The following is a 25,976-nucleotide window of genomic DNA, read 5'->3' as shown; positions in this document are numbered from 1 at the left end:
TAAGATTGAGTTAAATAATGAACCTGTAACAGCTCTCTTAGATTCAGGCAGTGTTTGTTCGATTATTTCGGCTGAATGGTATTCTAAATTGAAATCTGTTTGTAAACTACCTGACTATGTCTCATCTCCTGTTCAATATGTTTCGGCTAATTCATCTCCATTAGAAATTCTAGGTTCCGTACAGGTCAAAATTCGTATTTTTAAATTTACATGGAAAACCAAACTGTTTGTGGCTAAGCATTTGTCTTGCCCCATCATACTGGGAGCGGACTTTATTTCTCACACTGGTCTTGTGCTCGATCTTCAGAGTAAGTCGTGCACATTCAAATTTGCGTTCAATTGTAAAATTCCCTTGTTAAAGTGTAATTCTGTATCATGCTCATCTATTTCGCCTACCCAGGATGAGATGTTGTTAGACCTTAGACATCTACCAGAGGAGCAGGCTCATAGTATTCGTAAATTATGTCAGTCATTTCCAGAGGAGTTCTCTGATACTCTTGGTGTTACTGACCTTATTGAATACAAAATCGAGGTCACGGATTCGATTCCTGTCCGTTTTCCACCTTATAGGCTTTCTCCACCTAAAATGAAGGCTCTGAAAGAAATCATCGATCAGATGTTGAAGGACGGTATTATTAGGCCCTCTAAGTCGGCGTATTCGTCACCTATTTTTCTAGTCCCGAAACCCCAAGGAGGCTTCAGGCCTGTCATTGATTATAGGGCTCTCAATCGGAAGGTGGTGTTACAATCTGTGCCCCTTCCTGACCTTCATTCTTGTTTTTCATGGTTTCGTAAGGCCAAGTTCTTTACTATCTTGGACCTGAATCAGGCCTATAATCAAATTCCCCTTGCCGAAGAGTCTAAACATCTTACAGCGTTTGCCACGGATTGGAATTTGTATGAATACAACCGCGTGCCTTTCGGGCTCCCCACGGGAGCAGCTGTACTCACTAGGCTACTAGATAGGGTCTTCTCCGACATCAAATTTGAGTACTTATATCACTACTTGGATGATGTCGTCGTATTTTCAGAAACTTTTGAAGAACATCTAGATCATCTGCGAGAAGTTCTCGATCGCCTTCGTAAGGCTGGGTTAACTGTCAAGTTGTCCAAGGTTGCCTTTGCTAAGCCCTCTATGTCATTCCTAGGGCATATTGTGTCACCTGATGGTGTTGCCGTCGATCATTCCAGAACACAGGCCATCCGTGATTTTAAACCTCCCAAGGACATTAAAGGTATCGCCAGGTTCATTGGTATGGTGAATTTCTTCAGGAAGTTTATTCCTAACTTCGCTAATAGAGCGGCGCCCTTGAACCTGCTTCGTAGGAAAGGCATCAAATTCGAGTGGGGACCTTCTCAACAAGCCGCTTTTGAAGATCTGAAATTAGCACTCTGTAATGCCCCTGTCCTTGCTATGCCTGATTTCTCAAAGAAATTCATCGTCCAAACGGACGCGTCGTCGTCAGCAGTAGCTGCAGTCCTTCTTCAAGAGAGTGAACTGGGGAGGCGACCCATCGCCTATGCATCTAGGACTCTATCAGCTCAAGAAGCAAAATACTCCATATATGAGCTCGAAGGTTTGGCAGTCTTATTCGCCTTAGAGAAGTTCCATCTCTATCTGGAACATGTCAAATTCGACCTGGAGACAGATAATCAAGCCTTAAGCTGGGTCTTAGGTAGGCCGCGTCGTACTGGTCGTATAGCCCGTTGGGCCATCCGTATTTCTGCCTTCCAATTCGATGTCAGGCATATCCGAGGTACCGAAAATGTTGTCGCTGATGGACTCAGCCGTATGTTTTCCAACGACATTGAGAACCATGGACCGGTCGATAGTTCATCTCCTCCCGAGTCCACGTTATCTGATGTTAATGCCATCTTAACAGATGCCCCCATGCTTTTTAGGGATATCGAGAAATACCAACGTGAAGATCCGACGCTGGCTCCGATAATGGAAACCCTTTCTTCTGGGGAACGTGTGGTCCCTTATGTTCTGAGGAATGGTATTCTATGTTGCCCTTCGAGGCAGGATAAGATGATGAAAGACCCCATTAGGGGGGCATCTTGGAATCTTTAAAACTCGTGAAAAGATTCGTGAAAGGTTCATCTGGAAGGGTATGGACGGTGAAATCCGTGAACTTGTAAAAGCTTGTGTATCTTGTTTGCTTAGTAAACCCACCATGTCCACCAAGGTAGGCCTTCTGTCTTCGCATCAAGCGTCGCGCCCCATGGAACGCCTGTATATCGATTATGTAGGACCCTTCCCCCAGTCGAAGGGAAATGCCAACAAATTCATCTTTGTATGTGTAGATGGTTTTACAAGATTTTCCTGGTTATTTCCGACTAAGCTGGCTACCGCTCAGTCCACCATTACTTGCCTAAATTCTATTTTTGCTTCTTTTGGTCCGTGCCAATATGTTGTGTCTGATAATGCTAAGGCGTTCACATCAAACCTTTTTCGTAAATTCTGTTTTGACTTGTCTATCTCTCATGTAACTACTTCTGCTTATTACCCTCAACCATCGCTGGCTGAACGGGTTAACCGTAATCTCAGGTCCGCGCTTATTGCCTATCATCATGAAGATCATTCCAGGTGGGACACGTCCTTGCATTGGTTAGCTTTTGCTTTGAATTCGGCGGTTCATGAATCACATAAGTTTACTCCAGCCTCTTTGATGTTCAAGTTTGTTCCCAACACGCCGCTCTCTAACCTCTGGTCTCTGAGTGACATTCTACCCGAGACAATAGATCCGGACAACATCAAAGATCTTTGGAAGAAGGCTAAAGCCAATCTTAAAGTCTCTCATGAAAAGGTTAGGGAAAGGTATGATCGTGGACGGAGACCCACCCCTTTGAAGGTAGGTGACCAAGTTATGGTCAAGAATTTTGTTCCCGCGGGCAAGCTTGCACCCAGATTCCATGGGCCTTGTATCATTCTCGATTTCCTTACGCCGGTCACATTATTATTAAGTAATCCAGCCACCGAGAGGATATTCAGGGTTCACCTGTCCCAGGTGAAACCGGTGTAATTTCTGTGTTAACGTGCTTCATATTATCTTGAAAGGAATATGAAGGTTATATTTCTTTTGAGTTTTCACTTTTAAGGCATTCTGCCCCTTCTATAATATTTTCTATATTTAAGCATTTTGTAAACCTCCCCCGATTCGTTAAACTGCCATTCTGTCCTTACCACGGCCATTACCACGCTCCCGTCTCCTGCTATACACACTGTGGCTTGCTTATATTAAATGCCATGGATATCTGTACGCCGCTGGCCCCTCAACCTATCCACAAAGTCTGTGCCCTCAAAAAGATGATGGTCCAACAATATTCTGTCGCCTAGCTTTAATGTTTCAGTGCCCCCGCAGCCGCGCGGCGCTGTGCCGCGCCTGGGTTTGAGGATGGGCCCCCTCGACCCCAGCGAGGACGACATGTGCACGGCGAGCCGGAGCTCTCCTCCCGGCCAAGGCTGATGTGCGGCGCACGACCTGCTACTTGCCCGCAGACTGTATATCTTCACCGCGGGCGCGGCGTGTTTCAACACCCCTGCTCCCCTCATGGTGCGGGCGAGCGGTATCTCAGGGTACTTGAGGGGTCCGAGCGGCCTCTCCTGGACGCAAGCGGCAACGGCCGATCTGGCCATTCAACTTAGTCTACATCAACTACATGGACATTCCAGTTCGACATTACTACCTTCTCTTGGATTTTTCTGCAATACCTGGTGGACTTAGAAATTTTTTTTCTCAACTTTAAAAACTAAAGTTTATCTTCTGAATTCAACTTCTACAAGCATAAAGACTTTACTTCACCTGCAACAACAAAAATTTTGAAACTGAATCAAACCATATTAAGAAAATCTTAAAAATACTTCTGCAATTAATCTCCACATCTACATCAAAACTTGGACCTAGTTTTCAAACAAATTTCATGTGTCACCCCTGGAGGAACATTTGGGGGGGGGGGGAGGTCTGTACCGGGCGGTACACCTCCACGCCGCTAATTCAAAAGGTGCGCCAGTTGAAACTCCTCTGCTGGAGGAAGTCTGAACTTTATTGACGGTATTAATTTTCTACTTTCTCAGAAGATGTCACTACCTGTAAATTTTGGAGTTTTAGAACTGTGTCATTTTTGATGTGTTTTTGTTTTGCTTGAAGTAAGAAGTGTGAACTTTCTCTTCTAGAGGACACTACTGAAGAACTACAATAGTGCACCCTAGTGCGAAGAAAAAGAACTGTTCTTTGGAGAAAATTTTATTTCAAAAGTTTGTTCTTTGTGAAATTTCTTTCAGTCATTGGTTAAGTTGGCAATATTACCCCTTTCTTTCCCCTTGTTTTAAATCTAGCCAATCCCGAGTTTCTGAAATTAATTTTCCACCAATAATGTGTTTCTTCTTCATCTTGTGTAGGGGTTTCTCTTTATTCTCCAATAAAGTGATTGTGGGCGGGTGTTCTCATTCCCCTAACGCCTAGAACCTTCCGCGAGAGTATATAAACTGCTGATTTTAGGGTCTCTGCGCCACTTCTGTTCCATCTTTCAGTGTGTAAAGTACATAGCAGGGGGCGGGAAGCGCCTCTTTCTTCGGCAGCGGTCAACAACAAGGTAATGGCCAATTAATAACTTCTTTCTTTGCTAGCTCAGCAGTTTAACTCTCGGGGCGGGTCCGAAGCTTTTTCCATTATGTAACCTTCCTTAAAATGTAAAGAAACGTGTATCTATTTCATCTTTTAAACTGCATATCGGGATAGAGAGTGCTTAACCCTCTCGAACTCCCAATCATATTGTTTTGAGGTGAACTTATTTTTCTCAACCTATTCTTCGTTAATATAATGTAAATTGTTCTTTTCTGAAGTCACCTCTGTAGTATGGGATTAGCCCTTGCATTAACGGCCTAGTGCCAAGTAGGTTTTAAATAAAGTGTATTAGGAGTGCGGAGAGCCTCCTTTCAAGTTGGTATTTTAGAGGCCATATAATTAACCTTTTCTCACTTAATAGGCCTCAGTAGATTGGGTATTTTACCCCTGTGTTTATGTCCGCTGAGGACAGCTTGAAGGTGGAGTTTGGTGTGGCCTGGGAGAGGCTTAAATTTGAGAGCGTGTGGCTCTTTTCCGGAAACTGAGTCTTGTATGCCTCGAGGAGGCTTTACGGTGTAATTTGGAGCAAGTGCTCCAGGGTTTGATTGGGGTCTTCTGCCCCGTTGTTGAAATTTGTATATCGTAAAGTTGGGCTAGTTGCTCAAGAATTGTGTTTTCAGGGCTCGAAGCCCAAATCCTGTAAATACTGTAATTGTACTTTGTTGTCTTGCTACTCCGTACCTGCCATTCTTGTTATTTCTGAATTTTGGAAAGAAAATATAACCTTGTTAAATTTTACATTTAACTTTAATTCCGTAGTTGGAGACCTATTCACACCCGCACCTTCTTTCACCTCTACCTACCACGGAAATCTCCGTAACACATATAAAAACGACTGCAATAAAGGAATGCTCTATCTCCAGTTTCAGGCGATCCGGTACTAGAGGTACTATTCTAAAGTATTGCATAATGAGTTGTTCCCAGACGGTCATTTCTTTAAATTAGGAGACGCGTACCTTGTTAGCAGGTTCTGCAGGATGTCCATGTTCCAACAGAAGCTGGACTATCGTTGTCTGTTGGTTCTCGGTGGCTGTGTGCAGTGGTGTGTTCCCGTCTTCATCTCCCGTGTCTATATCTATGTCATGCCTCAGGAGAAGTTCCACCATATCGGAGTGTCCCTTCTCGGCCGCTGCGTGCAGGGGCGTCCGGCCTTGCTAAAAATAAACATGATGGTCAAAAATACAAACATGAAATCTATAGGTAGCAGAATTAGTTTTAAATTGTTTAATACTACACCAATATTCTCATGAGAGAAGCCTCCGATGCTCAGGCGGTGGCTGGCCTCCCACCGCTGGATACCGTGGGTCAAATCCCGGCCACTTCATGTGAGATTTGTGGTAGATGAAGCGGAGGCAGGACAGTTTTTCTCCGGGTACTCCGGTTTTCCCTGTCATCTTTCATATCAGTAACACTCTCCATTATCATTTTATTTCATCTGTCAGTCATTTATCATTCCCCCGGAGGAGTGCGACAGGCTTCGGCAGCCGGCACATTTCCTATCTTCGCCGCTAGATGGTGCTTCATTCACCCCCTTCCTGACCCGATCAGATGACTGGAAACAGGCTGTGGATTTTCATTTTATTCTCAAGAGAGGAAATTGACGAGTTTGTTCGTTCGTTTCTTTGTTCGTTTGTTTGTGATTTAGTTTTGTTTCATTTTGTTTGTTTGTTGCACTCAACAGATTGTATTAATTCTTCATGGATTATAAATCATATTGTTAGCTGAATAGGAGATGGGTAACCTTTAAAACTGTGAAACAAGTGGGAACAATTGTACGTCTTGGACCGTTATAAGAGAATGCGCTGTCTGAACAGTTGGTCGTATTAAAGAAAGGAGCATAGCAAGTGTTTTGTAATAAACAAATAAGAGCGGTTAAGCATTGCTCCGGATGTAGCACAAGTGTAGTCTACACGCTTATTGTACTAAGTTTAAAAAGTGTACTTAAAATTAAAATTCCTTGAAAAGCCCTTTTTCTTCTGATTTCTTGCATTTTGCCATGAACAACTTCTTTTTCTGTTTCTTTGCATGCTTTATCCTATAAAGACCAAAATAACCGACAAAATTTTATTTGTACAAACAAACAGGTATACACACATGATTGAGTGTAAAATTTCCGATAAAATCTTTAATATTCATTTTATTCAAAATTCTAAAATATTCTGGGACTTTTACATTCTTATGTGTTGAAATATCGTTTTGAACATGCGACTGAAATGCTAAGTCTGAAAACTCTGATATAAAATGCATGAAATTGCTGAAAGCCTCCAAGATCTTCAGGTTATCTAGTACAGAATCAAAGAATTTAATAAAGATTAATATTTCGTCCCACAGTACCTATTTTCGACCATTTTTATGCCAGAGAGCACATCGGAGGGACCTAGTCTCAAACCCTTGAGCCGGTAACCCAGACATCCGGCTCACTGCCCGCCAAGAGCACAGTGTCGCCGCAAGCAGCCGCCAGCACACACAGTCAACCGAGACTACTGCAGGTACGAGCCATCCAGGTGACATATGAGCATTCGTCAAGCCAGCTAGGTGTCCTGAGATCGTGAGTTGCCCGTGGCGTAATCCTCGTAGGATATCTAGCCTGACACGACTCCGGCAGCAAGTTGAGCACATCTGGCCCGGTCCGTTAAATAGCGTTTGACCTTCCAGTATTTCATCCTTACCTCGTTTCCTGTTCAATTTATCCTAAACTCCAAGACAATGCCACCATGCCTAATAAGTCCAGATATCGGACAAGCCCGGTGGATCGAGTAGCCGTGCTTCTGTTCCAGCCCAAATCAAAATATACCCCACTAGAAATAACACAGCGCCCACAAAGCATCCTACCCCTCCCCAGAGTTCTTCCTCTTCGCAATACCGTACTCCTATCGAAACCATGACCAGCACTAATTCACAAAGCTGAAACAGCATGAAGCCTCATTTCAGAACAAGATGAACTAGGTGAACACAACTTTGAATATCCATTCGATTATGTTTGCAGTGAATCAAATTCCCCATCCCCATTTAGGTGCAGAACAATTCCAATCCCACTTCATGCCGTCAGATCTGTGATAGATTCACAGTACTCAATGCTATCAGAGAGCTCATCTCAACTCACATTGCCTACATAGAAGAAACATTTACCAACATCCCCTTGATAACTCATATTCGAGAAAATCACTTTCTAGCCATCCAGGAAAGACTGGTAACAATTTAGGACGTCCCTAAATCTGTCATTATCCACCCAATTAAATTTCACCCCAATCGCAGCACGGAAGAAGAGGTAAAAGAAGAATATGAAGATTCTGAATAATCAAAAGGAGAACTATCGTCGATTACTCAGGAGCTATACGACTGTGGCACCCAAACTACACCGCTGCCCACACCTGAGGACAAGAGTATTCAAACCTTACCCCCACCCACCTGCCTAGCCTTCACTCAAACCAGACAAATCAAAGAAAAATCTTATCAAAACCAAACACAAGGAAATTCAAACAAGCAACAAAATTATCCAATCTACTGCTTCCCAAACTACTGAAACTGACACCTCATCGTCGTAAACCCCTCAAGAAAAGCTGCCTATAACCAAATCGCAATCTACGCAAACCAGTGCAACCAAAGAGAAACCTAACAAAACCAACCAAACTGAAGTTCAATTAAACATCAAAACCACTGACCGCACAAACTACCCAAACTGATATTCAGTTATCAGAAACTCATAAAAAACCAACTGCAGCTAAATCACAAACTCCTCCCTCTTCTGACTCCATAACAGCGCCCATTGAAAACCAAACCCGCACCAACAAAAGTAAAACTCGCTTACAACCTTCTTTGATCTTTATGTGTTACAACTGCCTACAGCTCAACCATTCAGCCGCTAATTGCCCCAATGATACCCGCTGCAACAGATGCAGGGATCACCATCATCCACTCTGCTTGCCCAGTCCCACGTGACCAACCAAAATATGCAAATTGCATAGGCAAACACGCAGCTTCCTTTCCTGGCTGCCCTTTCGTCAAAAGGCAGTCAAGGTTCATTACATTAGAAACAAGTACCTACAATTTCAACCACATAAGTCAGAAATTCCATCTCTCTTAAAGTCGACCTTAAATCAAAATACCCCTCACACAACATAGTCACAGCCTCCTCCCACGATAGAGCTCATCAAGTGTCTCCTTTCACTCCTAACAAGCCAAATCCAAGTCCCAACCCAGAAACACTGTATGTCTCAACTGCAACAACGCACCTCTAAAATCTCTTCTAGACCTCAATGCCAGCTAGACAGATGGTAAGCACCTCCTTCCAACAAACCCCTTGTCCGCCAATTATGGTCTACAACTTCTTGATCACCAACCATGGTCATACTAATCGCCATCAGCACATTTCACATATCGCCACCACCATATTTCAACACCTCTACATTTGCAATCTTTCTTACCTATCCTGAAATACTGGAATTATTGCAGCAAGAAACATGTTGAAAACAACAATGTTGAAACCTATAAAGCTCAACCAATTGATATGGGACGTAGGACCTGAGGGTCGGCGGTCCCACCTTATCAATTATCCACTTGGGAAGCACACAGGGAGTCGCAAACTACTATGGCTATGTATCTCGTAAGGAAGAGTCCAAAAACACATGTTGCTCTTCAATGGTGGATCTACCTCGCGTTCGGCTGACGAGGCAAGGAGTGACTTAAGATTCACATCCACCCCCACCCCCGGCTATCTCCTCCTTACTTGTGCGATTAGGGAGGCAGGTTTCAAATTTCCTTGCATTCCTCTCAGCGGTCTGCTCGAAGGCCCGTCATACATGAGGCTTCTAACAGCTACGCTCATGTATGTGTGGCCTCACATGAACAAGTGCAGTATATCGTTACTAGTATGTGTATAGCGTCAACTGAATTAAGTTTAGAGCACTTGCACAAATGAGAAATTCGCTTTCTTGACGATTTTAGCATCATCACTTAGACGTAATTGGCCGTCTTCAGTCATCATACGGCTACCGCTATGGCCAGACAGGTATAGACAGATTTAAAGAGCCTCTCTTATAGACCCAGACCGTCCGTCCGAGTTCTGGACCTTGCAAGCAGACTGCACGTGTTCGATCTAGCATCAATAGCCAGCCTGAATGTCGGCTATTAACATGGTAATAATAATTTCGTGTGGCTATTTCTAGCCGAGTGCAGCCCTTGTAAGGCAGACCCTCCGATAAGGGTGGGCGGCATCTGCCATGTGTAGGTAACTGAGTGTTATTGTGGTGGAGGATAGTGTTATGTGTGGTGTGTGAGTTGCAGGGATGTTGGGGACAGCACAAACACCCAGCCCTCGGGCCACTGGAATTAACCAATGAAGGTTAAAATCGCCGACCCGGCCGGGAATCGAACCCGGGACCCTCTGGACCGAAGGCCAGTACGCTGACCATTCAGCCAACGAGTCGGACATTAACATGGTGAGACAGTTATTATTGCAACACTGTATTTCGTATGTACGTAAGTACGAGTCCTTTCGACGGGGTCACGATGCATTTGTTCAAACAATTTCCTATTGAAGTGCCACCTTCATGGACACAGATTTTAAATAAATTTGAAACTACTGACTCAGTGATCAATAAGAAATATGTGCGCACACGAACTGCTTTACCAGAGGAACCGCTAGATGCCATTGGTGAGAATCTTGAACGGTCACCGAATTAATCACTCACAAAATTAGCACAGAGAGCTACAAAGTTCTCACACATCAAGCTTACACGGGCTCACTGTTTAAAACCTGTTGATCCAGCCATAAGAATGAGATATTGTAAGTGGAATCTTGCATCATTGAATGACCGTATATTTTACCCACAGCTTGTGTTCTTTTCGGATGAGGCCTGGTTTCATCTGGATGGTCGTGTGAACAGTCATAAATCTCGTTATTGGTGTGCAGAAAATAGTAATGGTATTTATGAAGTCCCGAATTATGAAGACGGACTCTTCCAGCATCTTTTATAAGGCAAGCTTCCATATTTGTATACATGCTTAAAGCAGGGCGGCCGCGCGCGGCATAAGATGGGTTGAGGCGCTGCTGTAGTGCAGAGTACTAACACCGTGTGCTCGGTTTGGGTTTAAAAAAGAGACCCGATATGTAATGGCCTGAAGCAATCACCTAAATCGTATCTCCTTCATTCTACAAACATTGGGTGCATTGATATGGATGCCTGCAAACTATCACAAGAGACCAATGTGATCAATTTAAGTCACAGCTGCTTAAATCACTTTAAAATGTAATTGATTATCAGTGCACAGAATTACATCCTCAAAGAAATGAGATAAAAGAGAGATGGCATCATTACCTTAAGAGTTTCATTAATGTAGCATGGTGGAGAATGCACTAGTGCATTGTTTATAGTGTTACTGAGTCTCAGGACAGCATATAAAGAGGAACAGACTTATTCATCTGCATTATTATTTTATATAACAGTTTTGGAGTTATCCATATAAGTATTTTTGAAGACCTGTATTTTCCAACTCCTGAGTCATTTGTGATTAAATTCAGAAGACACATTAGAAAGTAAAGAACATCTTCAGTCACTCATCACAAGAAGTGCAGAGCCCTCTTTAGTCGTCATATGGCTACCGCTTATTCTCATTTTTTAAGGGGTGATAATGTAAGATGTCCTTTGGAACAATCATATTCAATATCGTACAAAGACTTTCGATGCATTAGCGAACGGGTGTTCTCCTTAAAAATAAAGGAGATACACACCCACACAGTCTATTCTGAATTCTGCAAGTATTGGATATGCAAATAGGGATGCCTGGGAATAACCAAAACAGACCAAGAGAACATCTAAATAGAAACACTGCAGTCAGCCTGCACAATACGAGATGATACACTGCAGCAATCTGTGACAGACGTGATACTTCAGGAACAGTAAACCTGCCACGTGGTAAGCATCCTGGACGCAGAAACACGTATCAAGTTTGCATGACATAATGAATCTACTGTGGGAGATGGAAGTATGTGACAAAGTAAACACCTTCTTATGGCTACATAATGTAACAGTATTATACCTGAAAAAGACACAACTTAATTTAAATGTAACTTAATTAAAGTTGTATTATGTTTCCTTTTTCAGTTAGTTTATAAATGTATTGGTACTCAAAATTGATTTCAGCAGACTGAAGATCCTAAGAGTTACAAAAAATAGAGCGCTGTCTATCATGATCTGATTGTAATAGTTGAAAAATGAACAGTGCTTTCAAAGTAAGTCTCAACTTGTACCACTTCATACAATCTCAATATTTAAAAATACTAATGCTATGTTAAGGAGTAAATCATTGTTATTTAATATTTATATTTTATAAAATGATTATTTATAAGTGGTTAAAAATATACAAAGATCGTTTGAGTGCAACTGGTATAAGAACATAACATGTCAACAAAAGAATTAATTAAAATATATTATGTTTGTGAAAAATTTCATATAATACAATGATTTCGCCTTTAGCGTTGATTTCAGGTCTGCATGAGTGAAGAGAACAGTCAAGATGAAAACATTTCAATTCCACACCTTGTTCCGAACATCTATCTTGGCCCCTACTTCGACAAGACGTTTGACGATGTCCGTGTGTCCACCCTGGGCAGCATGAAAAAGTGCCGTTTGCTGCTCACTGTCCACAGCGTCCAGTTTGAGGTCTTCCAGCGTTTCAAGGAGGTAATTGAGTACTTCTAGCCGATTATTACGGGCTGCACACATCAGGAGCGTATACTGCATCTGAAACACAGACGGACACTTTGCGAATTATACCGCTTTCAAACGGTGATCATATATTCTACGAGATATACCAAAGTATGACGTACTGCACACCCTTCACTTAAAGACGGAATATGAGTGATTCACAGTACTAAAAATTGTAAAGATAGCATACTATACTCTGACCATGGAAGAATACGAATAAATTGATGGTTGCCAAATAGACCCGTTCAATGTAAATAAAAAGAATATAATTATTTTTAGGGGTATGGTTGTCCTAAGAATTTCAACGACTACTCAGTGGGGTACTGTGTTTTACTATTGACGAAATTTATTAAAATTACTGTGCGTACTGATTGCAAGTGCACTCGAGTTCGAATTTTCCTCTTGCACATGTATGTTATCTCAACCGAGTACAAATTCCTTCGGTGCTTCAAACACCCACTTTCCAACAGGGCCTCTCACAACGCAGTGTTAACTCTACAGTTCTTCATTTTATAGATCAATTAGAATGCCACAATGAAGTCCGTGTGGCTGTCTGACTCATTCCTAACTGACGCATTCCTAATTGAATTGCCCTGACTGACACACGCTCAATCGTGACTGACTCGTGCTCTCCATGTTCGCTTCCTTCATTAGCCTGGAGAAGATTCTCCACCAAGTATCCAGTAATTTCCACTTCCAGATCATTCTCTACGTCCTCTTCAATATAGGGCTGCTTTCAGCACATCCGAAGAAGCTCAGCCAGTTTCTTTATCGAGTGCCTCATCAGTTTGCCGGGTATATTATTTTACCCACGGCTGGCCTGCCCTCATTTATCCTCCCACTGACCTCCACACCCTTGGACCTCACTGTTAGAATTGAAGTCTAATGTCGCTTCCGATGATTCAGAAGCCCAATTTCAATTGTAGGGCTTACTTCAGTCACACCTGGAAACGTATTTCCTAGAAAGGATGAACTAGTTGCTGTAAAGGAAAGAACATGAAAATATCCAATGAACAGAGTATACAACAATTTATGAAAATATGCTACCGACCTCGATAGCTGCAGTCACATAAGTGCAGCCAGTATCCAATATTCGGGAGATAGTGGGTTCAAATCCCACTGTCGGCAGCCCTCCGTTTAGCGTGGTTTACCATTTTACACCAGGCAAATGCTGGGGCTGTAGCTTAATTAAGGCCACGGCCGCTTCTTTCCAAGTCCTAGCCCTTTCCTGTCCCATCGTAGCCATAAGACCTATCTGTGTCGATGCGACGTAAAGCCAATAGCAAGAAAAGAACGTATGCTATGCGTTTGGTTTAATTAACCATGATGTTATTAGGGTATTTGCGACAAGATAACAACGTATCCAAAATATTCGCGGGTAAAACATTGCATTTTGATTAAAGTAGCCTGAATAGAAATTAACATTCAACCTATTAGGTCGTGTTCCGTACATATACTACGTGTTGAAGAGATGTTAATTATAGAACAAAAATGGCCAACCGGACACCAGTGGGATCCGAAAGCACAACCTCCCGATTTCGCGTTGGCTATATACATAATTCTGTGCTTTCCCATGTAGTGGAAATACTTACATAATATAAAATTTTTTGTATTATTGTGTCATAAATGTAGTGGTAGTGGTGTTTTTTATTAAGGAAATCATCAAACCTGAGGGTTTCTTTTAATGTTGATATTTGTTTGCATTGCTGCCAACTTGTAACTACACTTAGTTCTTATAACTGTTTATTGTTTCGGTAGTACTCCACAACAAATACTAATTCGTGAAGCACTATCGATCCTTCGTTCGTTCGTAATCTGTTTACCCTCCAGGGTCGGTTTTTCCCTCGGACTCAGAGAGTGATCCCACCTCTACCGCCTCAAGGGCAGTGTCCTGGAGATTCAGATTTTTGGTCGGGGATACAACTGGGGAGAATGACCAGTACCTCGCCCAGGCGGCCTCACCTGCTATGCTGAACAGGGGCCTTGTGGAGATGGCAAGATTGGATGGGACAGGCAAGGAAGAGGGAAGGAAGCGGCCGTGGCCTTAAGTTAGGTACCATCCCGGCATTTGCCTGGAGGAGAAGTGGGAAACCACGGAAAACCACTTCCAGGATGGCTGACGTGGGAATCGAACCCACCTCTACTCAGTTGACCTCCCGAGGCTGAGTGGACCCCGTTCCAGCCCTCATACCACTTTTCAAATTTCGTGGCAGAGCCGGGAATCGAACCCGGACCTCCGGGGGTGGCAGCTAATCACGCTAACCACTACACCGCAGAGGCGGACACTATCGATCCTTACGCAATAAAAATAATCGCATGCCAAAAAATTGCATAAAGCTGTATACCAGCAGGATATTAAAGGTAATGCACAGTGCAAGGAATGCAAAAATTGGATTAATTGTATTTGTGCGCAGTTATACGATGCCAATATTAAATTTACACGTGTATCAGACCGCTAGTGGTATTTCAAAGGATGTTTACAATCCAGGTTAATAAGTCTATATCCTGAAAATTCTCACCTTATTGAACCGTATCCTGTCCGAAAATGGGGCTAAACTCAGCGGTAAGATGCGCGTGGTACGTTCGGTAAAATAGGCTACAAGAAAATAAATCTCAAACATAACTATACTGGAAAAGTATATGGACAGGAGTTACGATTACATTATTTAGTGAATAAGAACGCAACATAAAGGGGATGAGATGGATTTATTCGGCTAAAACATAAATGTCAATCACACTAAACTGAAACTAGATTTTAAAAATGAAATTGAAAAGACGACCTCTAAAGGATCAAACAAAAAAAAAAGTGTCGCGCCACGAGCGACCATACACCAAAAAAAATTAACACAAGTAACATAAAATTCGGGTATCGCCCGATAATGATCAAACAAAAGTAATTAAAAAAAAAAGGAAAACTGAGTACTTCGATGATGTTACATTCAAATGGTTTGTCGCCGCGGCCAAGTTTTCTAAGCCCGTGCCCGAGGGCTGCAATATATAAACTGTCTCAATGATGCCATATTATCAAATAATACACTCATAGGCAAATTAAACGCGATATATACACACTCCGAAACAGACCAATTCGGAGTTAAAAAAAAAACAACAACAAACATGTCTGGTTCAGGCATCGCATTACACCCCAATCCAAAACCACAGATTCTAAATATGGTCCCGAGCCATATGCAAATTAGACCGGTTCAAAAGACCGTCGACCAGAAATTTGGCTTACGAGCTAAATAAAAAAAAATATTAATCAACGTTGGTTATATGTACAACACTTCGACACATGGCATAAAACAATAGACAAACAGAAAATATAAAATCACACACTCCAGATACCATAAAAGTATGCACTGCATGGTAAATCTATCGGGATAAAAATTCCGATAGGTGGGCGTTGTCATGTTGCGCCGAGCCCGGCACAAATACTTCCGTATTCCACTCTCAGTTTCTTCACGGGCAGGTTTCATACACGCAGCTGTTACAGACAAAAACCACCGATGCTGGCTAGCAAGGGGCTGCATGATTCTTGGAACTAGCGGTCTCGCACATAACATCGTCCTTGACGGGGTGACCAGGCCTCAGCTGGACCCCTCTTTATCTAACGCTGGCTAGCACAAGCAAGACTTAGCCCTGGCAGGCAGAAATCTCTGCACACTCGAGACGAAACTCATTCAGAATTATAAAGCCCAGCTCTCGCTTTCAAGTGGCACCAATAAGAACTGGGTATTTCGCACATACTGATTCAATTCCAGCAAATAGATACGGCTTCCTGCCTATCACCAACATATTTGGCTTCACGAGCCCCCACGGGCTCCACTGGCCTCTGACTCAACGTATCTAGGGTTCGACCCTTAACGTAACCAACTCCAAAAGGCGCCTCTGGCCACTCCGCTACATTCCCTAGGTTATCTCTCCTAGATTAGGCCATTCATTTATCATTACATGGGCATCTCTAGCCTCATACCACATATACCGTAGGTTCGACCCTAAATGGTCCCAAGAATCTGCTTCCCCTGCATATTAAAAGATCTTAATTAAATCAACGTTGATCACAACTCTGCTGCGCATCATATTGGGGGCGTCTGAAAAAAAACATGCCACATGCACCGATAATAAAACCAAGGAAAAGCCCCTGTTCTAATTCTGTAAACCTAAGCTCGTACCCGCGCGACATTAGAGGCAAATAGCTTCATGGCCGTGTGAGGACTCTAGATATCAATTCTCTACCACAAATGAAATAACGTGAAGCACACAATTGAAAGACAAAAATAAATATAAAACTAAACTACAACACACCTGTATCTACGCTATCTCATCCCTTTAAACCCATCTATCTAACTTAAATGCAAACGTCCCAAGCTATATCATGCACTTAGCTCTGAACATATTTACGTTAATAAAAATTTAAGTAAACAAAAGCCTCCACGGGCTGACATTCAAAAATGAATTAAAAATTATTTACATGAAAAGTCTAATCTGCCTAGTGTATCTTTGATGACTACAGCATGCTAAAGGACATTAGAAAACTTAGCTTTGACGACAGGTACCACCAGCGGCGCTCACATGACCGCTATTGTCATCCAGGCCTTAGCCTGACATAGCAGCGGTCTCCTGGATTTGAAGCATCATCCTTTGGAATCCAATGGCGGCCATGATTGTCCTGAAGGTGCCGGAACCCCCTGCAATGTGGTCGTACTGGAGCTCGTCTTCTTCACCGCTTAGTAGTGCTCGTGCACATAGATTCCACCCTTAATGATAGGCTGCGATTAGCTACAACCTGCGTGAAAATTTATAGTTCAAATTATGCACCATTAAATTAAGGGCACAAAGCCCGGGCAGATATCAGTCTTTCACAGCGGCAAAATTAATTACGAAACGCACTCGCCATACCCGCGAACCGCACGCGCGACCCGGAACGTTTATTGCTAATAAAGTAAAGCACATGCGTGAGATTAATCGCAAATAACGAATGGATCACTCACAGTCAAAGATTAACAACTCAGAGCCTTTATCACCATCCCGCACCTTGGTGTCTACTCAATTACGAATGTTTTAGGCAGAGGTAACTGATCAGATCATTGTTTTTTACATGAATTAAAACAAACTGAGCTTCTAACATGGCGCGGCTTCCCCTTTCCGAGTTCCTTTTCAACCACCTTCCTCCGTCCTGCCAAAGAACTTCGCCTCGTAAATCCTCGCCTTCCGGTCCCACAACCAAAACAGGTTCAAACCAGGCTATCGGTTTGAACGTAATACACATGAAACAGGCATAATTATACAATGTTATTATTCACAGACATTATGACAATTCAAGTCTCGTTTTCTCCATACGAATAAACTGTGGAATATGGCTCCGTGACGGATATTATCTGACAGATTCCAATGAAATATTATACCAGGTTGGGTCAAGTTGTCTCCATTTCGCTTGCAGTTTGCCAGCTCCGGAAGCTCGGTTCTCCCCACTCCAGCACGTGGTTGGTTGAAAAAGTTAACCAGCGGACAGAACCTCCGCGCCTACACGTCGAAAAATGTCCGTCTATCCATGGCTTGGTACCGACTTCACTCTAACTAGGCGCAGTATAGCTTCCTAACAGCCATTTTCCTCCTACATGCAATAATCCATTTTTTTAATGAACCCTGTGTGTTACTCATAATAATATGTGGCATATGGCGATATGTTACATTCTCCTGCCAACCCGAAGAAAAAAATATGTGCAATGTATTTTTTTCATCATAACTTCAACTGCTTCTCGAGTCGCAAGCTCTGGTTATCTTCACAGCCATTGCGTTTCTACTTGAAGGTGTTCTGAATCCTCATTTGCTACAACATTTACTTCCTCCGGAGCTTCTTCTTCTTCTTCTTCTTCTTCTTCTTCTGCATCATCAATAACGTTCCCTTCTTCTTCCATATCTTCCTCATCATTCTCGACATCTTCGCCCATGTCAGCTTCATCTTGCATGTCTTAAATTTGTGGGTTTTTTCTATACGCTCCGCCACTGACGTTATATTCTGGAGCGTTGGGATTTAGGCCATGACCTTGTTTATTTTGACGATGATCGCGGTACTGTAGGCTCTCAGCTCCGTGACACTGATCCTCAGCTGTTCCCTGGATAGCCTCTTTCCACCTAGCTTCTCCCTGTTGTTTGTCCCGTGACTGTTCTACATATCTACGCGAATCTCTGTTCCTTTGCTGGTAATCAGGTCGAAAATTTCCTTCGTTTCTACAATTGCGGTCGTCCCTTTCATCCCAGCGATAATATGGACGCCTCTGTCCCGCGAAGTTACCGTATTTATATTTATACGCTCTTCCACTGTTTCCAGGAGGGAAATTCCTTCCTCTCAACTCGCCCCGATTCCAATTAAATCGCCTACCTGGCCTTTCTTCCATTCTGTTATTCGGCTGCCAATTCGTTTTTCGCAGTTCCCTCTCTTCGCATTTTGCTTGACGTGAAGTCGTTTGGGTCCCAGAGCTCTGTCTCTCGCAACCTTTTCTCGTCTTAGGCGCTGTGCCATCATCTTCACCTAAACCAATGGTGTGGATGGCTTCAGCGTGCCGAATCCTAGGATGTCCCTGGTTCGAGGTTTGATCCAACTGCCTCAATGTAATTTCTGCCTCTGCCGCAGTTTTTACATTAGCAGCGATAAGTGTTCGTTGTACTTCAATCGGTAGCTGTCTTGAGATGGCTGCTATCATCTCGCTCTCTGTCGGTGGCACGTCCAGGTCCCTGAATTTTATCACTTGCGAAATGAAATACTGAGAAAACTTGGTTGGAAGTGTAGCTGGATACTTCCTAGAATACAACTCCGTGCGTAATCCCTGCTGCGTCGCCACGTCCCAGAATTTTCGAAGAAATGCTACCTTAAATTCTTCGTACGTAGTGAACGTGTAACGAAACGCTGTCATCCACTCCAGGGCAGAATCACACAAGAATTTTTCGACAGTGCGCAGTCTTCTCTCGGGTGGGATCCTACAGTCTGACATGTAATCCTCCATCTCCCTGAGAAAAGCTCGTGGGGTCCTGTCCTCCATCCCACTGAACTTCCGCGGTTTATCTTCCGCTGTGCGTAGAATATTGTACACTGGTGTACCTCCATGTACGTTCGGAGTTGAAGTACGCTCTTCAGGTCTGGGCAAGTGTAGTAACTCGCTCAGCATCGGGGGTTCACTCGCTTGACTCGGTTCTCTTTCCAAGCTCTGATGGTGAATTGTCCCCTTAATTTTGGAAAGTTCCTTATCTGTCCTCAAATCCAGCAATTCTAGCTTGTCTTTCATGTGTCTTAATTCTTTCTCTACCGAAACTAATTTTGTTTGATTCTTGTGACTAACTTCAGCCCAAGCCTCGACGCTATTTCCTATTTCTTGATTATTTGCTCTGACTGCCTCGCGGTCTGCCAATATCATCTTCTTAATTTCGTCCCCTTTGGTATCCACTTCATCCACGACCTCCTGACGTAGTCTTTCTTCCCATTTTCTCATCTCAGTCTCGGTTTTCCGTTGCCTTTCCTTCATCGCATTTTCTACTTTCTCTTCTGTCTGTTTCTGTGCCGCGGCTACTTGATTACTAATCTCCATGGCCATATTCTCGAATCTGGTTTCCGTATCTCCGCTTAACTTGTCGATGGCGCTCCGGTTCAATCCGATCTCGGTTCGAGCCTCGTCTAAGCTAACGGTGACCTCCTCCAGACGTTTCTCAGTCCTAACCGTAATTTCCGCCACTTTGCCGGATGATTCCTCAACAGAATTTCTTATTTTCGTGACCTGTTCCTGTGTATTACTTTCGACCTCATCTAGTCTTTTCTCCAGCCTGTCCATGCCCTCTATACAACATTTTTCTACGTTATCTATCTTGTCCGCTAACGCGTCAGTTTTCTCCGCTACCTTACTAACTTCAGCCTTAAGTTCATCCCTAGCTTCCTGCTCACGTCTCTCGGCCTCGATTGCCATTAAGTCCATCCTATTTGTGAGTTCGTTCATGTGTTCTAACTGACGTTTCTCGGCTTCTTGTTCCCGTTTCTCTGCCTTCTCCGCTTCCAAGTTCATCCGCGCCAACAAATCGGCCAACGTAATTGCCATACTAATGCGTATATAGAGTGACGTTGCGGTCTGCTCCCGCCGCTACTGGTTTGAATGTAACATCCAAGTATCCCTGTATCATAATTTACCTTAATTCTCAGTTTCTGTCATTTACGTTAATCAAAACTGCAAGCACCTTGGCTCCATAACTCGCCAAGTCAGAAACTGCCTATGGAAATCCATCTATGTTTTAAAATTCGCGGTAAAGTCAGTAATACCGAATTTAAACAACCATTTGGAACAAATTTACTCATTGGTGGCCCCAAATATATTATCAGAATATAGGCTCCTAGTTTTGGGCCCAAATCAAAATGCTAGACACCAGCACGTAACCATGTTTGCAATATATCTCCAACTCGAGGCTAATGTATCCCGAACAGTGGTTTATATGCCCCAAATCTTTGATCTTAATGCAACTATCGTTACCTAGATTCATACGAGATTGAGGTCCTCTCGCGTCCCTAGCTTATTCTAATCGAAACCAAACTACCTAACTGGCTATGAATTTTTCTTTGAAAACAATGCTTAGGCTATGTCACCGGCGATCTCTACCTGATGGGTATGTCATCGTCCGTTTTTACCTCATGTATGAGAAGACATTTTATTGTTCTCGGACTCCCATTGAGCCACACTGTTGCTTCGACATGCCTTATTGATCGGCTATAGGGTTCTTATTCATTTCCTATCTAGTACTTAAAAATTACAACAGTCAACTGCCGATTTAAACCTGACGTGAACTTATATATTTAGGAATTACTGAATCTCCTGAATATACGATTTCATTAGAAACCTCGCCCTTTATATCCGTATACCAACACAAGTATCATCGAATCTAAGGACTTCAGACATAAGTCGTCTAACACGCTAGGCTGCCAGATAATGCGTCCGGTTCGAAATTCCCTACATCTTACTTTAATATATTAAATGCCTGACCACTTGGTCATTTCCAGCTTTCGAACCAAAATCTTCCTAACAAAGCCTATATTGAATTACCAAATGATAGTGACGCATAATAGTGGCCCGATAGTGGGTATAAACCTTGCCCAAACAACAAACTCAGGCCTCACGTCGGGACGCCATATAATGAACCGTATCCTGTCCGAAAATGGGGCTAAACTCAGCGGTAAGATGCGCGTGGTACGTTCGGTAAAATAGGCTACAAGAAAATAAATCTCAAACATAACTATACTGGAAAAGTATATGGACAGGAGTTACGATTACATTATTTAGTGAATAAGAACGCAACATAAAGGGGATGAGATGGATTTATTCGGCTAAAACATAAATGTCAATCACACTAAACTGAAACTAGATTTTAAAAATGAAATTGAAAAGACGACCTCTAAAGGATCAAACAAAAAAAAAAGTGTCGCGCCACGAGCGACCATACACCAAAAAAATTAACACAAGTAACATAAAATTCGGGTATCGCCCGATAATGATCAAACAAAAGTAATTTAAAAAAAAAGGAAAACTGAGTACTTCGATGATGTTACATTCAAATGGTTTGTCGCCGCGGCCAAGTTTTCTAAGCCCGTGCCCGAGGGCTGCAATATATAAACTGTCTCAATGATGCCATATTATCAAATAATACACTCATAGGCAAATTAAACGCGATATATACACACTCCGAAACAGACCAATTCGGAGTTAAAAAAAAACAACAACAAACATGTCTGGTTCAGGCATCCCATTACACCCCAATCCAAAACCACAGATTCTAAATATGGTCCCGAGCCATATGCAAATTAGACCGGTTCAAAAGACCGTCGACCAGAAATTTGGCTTACGAGCTAAATAAAAAAAAATATTAATCAACGTTGGTTATATGTACAACACTTCGACACATGGCATAAAACAATAGACAAACAGAAAATATAAAATCACACACTCCAGATACCATAAAAGTATGCACTGCATGGTAAATCTATCGGGATAAAAATTCCGATAGGTGGGCGTTGTCATGTTGCGCCGAGCCCGGCACAAATACTTCCGTATTCCACTCTCAGTTTCTTCACGGGCAGGTTTCATACACGCAGCTGTTACAGACAAAAACCACCGATGCTGGCTAGCAAGGGGCTGCATGATTCTTGGAACTAGCGGTCTCGCACATAACATCGTCCTTGACGGGGTGACCAGGCCTCAGCTGGACCCCTCTTTATCTAACGCTGGCTAGCACAAGCAAGACTTAGCCCTGGCAGGCAGAAATCTCTGCACACTCGAGACGAAACTCATTCAGAATTATAAAGCCCAGCTCTCGCTTTCAAGTGGCACCAATAAGAACTGGGTATTTCGCACATACTGATTCAATTCCAGCAAATAGATACGGCTTCCTGCCTATCACCAACATATTTGGCTTCACGAGCCCCCACGGGCTCCACTGGCCTCTGACTCAACGTATCTAGGGTTCGACCCTTAACGTAACCAACTCCAAAAGGCGCCTCTGGCCACTCCGCTACATTCCCTAGGTTATCTCTCCTAGATTAGGCCATTCATTTATCATTACATGGGCATCTCTAGCCTCATACCACATATACCGTAGGTTCGACCCTAAATGGTCCCAAGAATCTGCTTCCCCTGCATATTAAAAGATCTTAATTAAATCAACGTTGATCACAACTCTGCTGCGCATCATATTGGGGGCGTCTGAAAAAAAACATGCCACATGCACCGATAATAAAACCAAGGAAAAGCCCCTGTTCTAATTCTGTAAACCTAAGCTCGTACCCGCGCGACATTAGAGGCAAATAGCTTCATGGCCGTGTGAGGACTCTAGATATCAATTCTCTACCACAAATGAAATAACGTGAAGCACACAATTGAAAGACAAAAATAAATATAAAACTAAACTACAACACACCTGTATCTACGCTATCTCATCCCTTTAAACCCATCTATCTAACTTAAATGCAAACGTCCCAAGCTATATCATGCACTTAGCTCTGAACATATTTACGTTAATAAAAATTTAAGTAAACAAAAGCCTCCACGGGCTGACATTCAAAAATGAATTAAAAATTATTTACATGAAAAGTCTAATCTGCCTAGTGTATCTTTGATGACTACAGCATGCTAAAGGACATTAGAAAACTTAGCTTTGACGACAGGTACCACCAGCGGCGCTCACATGACCGCTATTGTCATCCAGGCCTTAGCCTGACATAGCAGCGGTCTCCTGGATTTGAAGCATCATCCTTTGGAATCCAATGGCGGCCATGATTGTCCTGAAGGTGCCGGAACCCCCTGCAATGTGGTCGTACTGGAGCTCGTCTTCTTCACCGCTTAGTAGTGCTCGTGCACATAGATTCCACCCTTAATGATAGGCTGCGATTAGCTACAACCTGCGTGAAAATTTATAGTTCAAATTATGCACCATTAAATTAAGGGCACAAAGCCCGGGCAGATATCAGTCTTTCACAGCGGCAAAATTAATTACGAAACGCACTCGCCATACCCGCGAACCGCACGCGCGACCCGGAACGTTTATTGCTAATAAAGTAAAGCACATGCGTGAGATTAATCGCAAATAACGAATGGATCACTCACAGTCAAAGATTAACAACTCAGAGCCTTTATCACCATCCCGCACCTTGGTGTCTACTCAATTACGAATGTTTTAGGCAGAGGTAACTGATCAGATCATTGTTTTTTACATGAATTAAAACAAACTGAGCTTCTAACATGGCGCGGCTTCCCCTTTCCGAGTTCCTTTTCAACCACCTTCCTCCGTCCTGCCAAAGAACTTCGCCTCGTAAATCCTCGCCTTCCGGTCCCACAACCAAAACAGGTTCAAACCAGGCTATCGGTTTGAACGTAATACACATGAAACAGGCATAATTATACAATGTTATTATTCACAGACATTATGACAATTCAAGTCTCGTTTTCTCCATACGAATAAACTGTGGAATATGGCTCCGTGACGGATATTATCTGACAGATTCCAATGAAATATTATACCAGGTTGGGTCAAGTTGTCTCCATTTCGCTTGCAGTTTGCCAGCTCCGGAAGCTCGGTTCTCCCCACTCCAGCACGTGGTTGGTTGAAAAAGTTAACCAGCGGACAGAACCTCCGCGCCTACACGTCGAAAAATGTCCGTCTATCCATGGCTTGGTACCGACTTCACTCTAACTAGGCGCAGTATAGCTTCCTAACAGCCATTTTCCTCCTACATGCAATAATCCATTTTTTTAATGAACCCTGTGTGTTACTCATAATAATATGTGGCATATGGCGATATGTAGTGGTAGTGGTGTTTTTTATTAAGGAAATCATCAAACCTGAGGGTTTCTTTTAATGTTGATATTTGTTTGCATTGCTGCCAACTTGTAACTACACTTAGTTCTTATAACTGTTTATTGTTTCGGTAGTACTCCACAACAAATACTAATTCGTGAAGCACTATCGATCCTTCGTTCGTTCGTAATCTGTTTACCCTCCAGGGTCGGTTTTTCCCTCGGACTCAGAGAGTGATCCCACCTCTACCGCCTCAAGGGCAGTGTCCTGGAGATTCAGATTTTTGGTCGGGGATACAACTGGGGAGAATGACCAGTACCTCGCCCAGGCGGCCTCACCTGCTATGCTGAACAGGGGCCTTGTGGAGATGGCAAGATTGGATGGGACAGGCAAGGAAGAGGGAAGGAAGCGGCCGTGGCCTTAAGTTAGGTACCATCCCGGCATTTGCCTGGAGGAGAAGTGGGAAACCACGGAAAACCACTTCCAGGATGGCTGACGTGGGAATCGAACCCACCTCTACTCAGTTGACCTCCCGAGGCTGAGTGGACCCCGTTCCAGCCCTCATACCACTTTTCAAATTTCGTGGCAGAGCCGGGAATCGAACCCGGACCTCCGGGGGTGGCAGCTAATCACGCTAACCACTACACTGCAGAGGCGGACACTATCGATCCTTACGCAATAAAAATAATCGCATGCCAAAAAATTGCATAAAGCTGTATACCAGCAGGATATTAAAGGTAATGCACAGTGCAAGGAATGCAAAAATTGGATTAATTGTATTTGTGCGCAGTTATACGATGCCAATATTAAATTTATACGTGTATCAGACCGCTAGTGGTATTTCAAAGGATGTTTACAATCCAGGTTAATAAGTCTATATCCTGAAAATTCTCACCTTATAGAGATCCATATAGATCTGCGCAGCTCTCAAGGTACTGTTGCTAGGTAACATCGCGTCACACTATTTCCGTACAAGATTATTCAGATGACCCTAAGTTCTGAAACATGTTTTTGTCAAAAACCGAAAATACAAGTTTGACAATGATAGACAGTCCAAACTTTGGAGCATAAGGAGATACAATTTGTTTCACGCGTGGCAATTTTTAGAGATCTGTGGAGATGTTTATAAATTTTTCAGAATTATAATAAAACCAATGTCACAAGAAGCAAATCAAGTAAACGTGCTCTTTTACGATTTGACAAAGGATGAAATGAGGCATCTAACTTCAGTAATCATAATTCTTATTCACAAGTTAATGTTAATACAGTGTAAATTACATTTTGTAGAATTTGTAGGATTCAAAACGCCACTTGAGGTATAGTT

At 42.9% G+C, this 25,976-nt stretch overlaps 1 protein-coding gene across 1 annotated transcript in view; it reads right to left on the bottom strand.

Moving 5' to 3' along the window:
* LOC136863399 (ankyrin repeat and death domain-containing protein 1A) overlaps positions 1–25,976 on the bottom strand; it is a 421,997-nt gene that overhangs the window by 64,691 nt on the left and 331,330 nt on the right. Inside the window, exons 6-7 of the mRNA XM_068226437.1 lie at positions 12,167–12,370; positions 5,585–5,782 (exon numbers count right to left, since the gene is read on the bottom strand). Coding sequence (XP_068082538.1) covers positions 5,585–5,782; positions 12,167–12,370 — 402 coding nt within the window. The remainder of the gene's footprint in view (positions 1–5,584; positions 5,783–12,166; positions 12,371–25,976) is intronic.

This window comes from Anabrus simplex, chromosome 1, assembly GCF_040414725.1.
Source record: "Anabrus simplex isolate iqAnaSimp1 chromosome 1, ASM4041472v1, whole genome shotgun sequence".
Taxonomy (NCBI): domain Eukaryota; kingdom Metazoa; phylum Arthropoda; class Insecta; order Orthoptera; family Tettigoniidae; genus Anabrus; species Anabrus simplex.
Note: the sequence above shows the minus strand (reverse complement) of the source record. Positions and strands in the feature narration are given on the sequence as shown.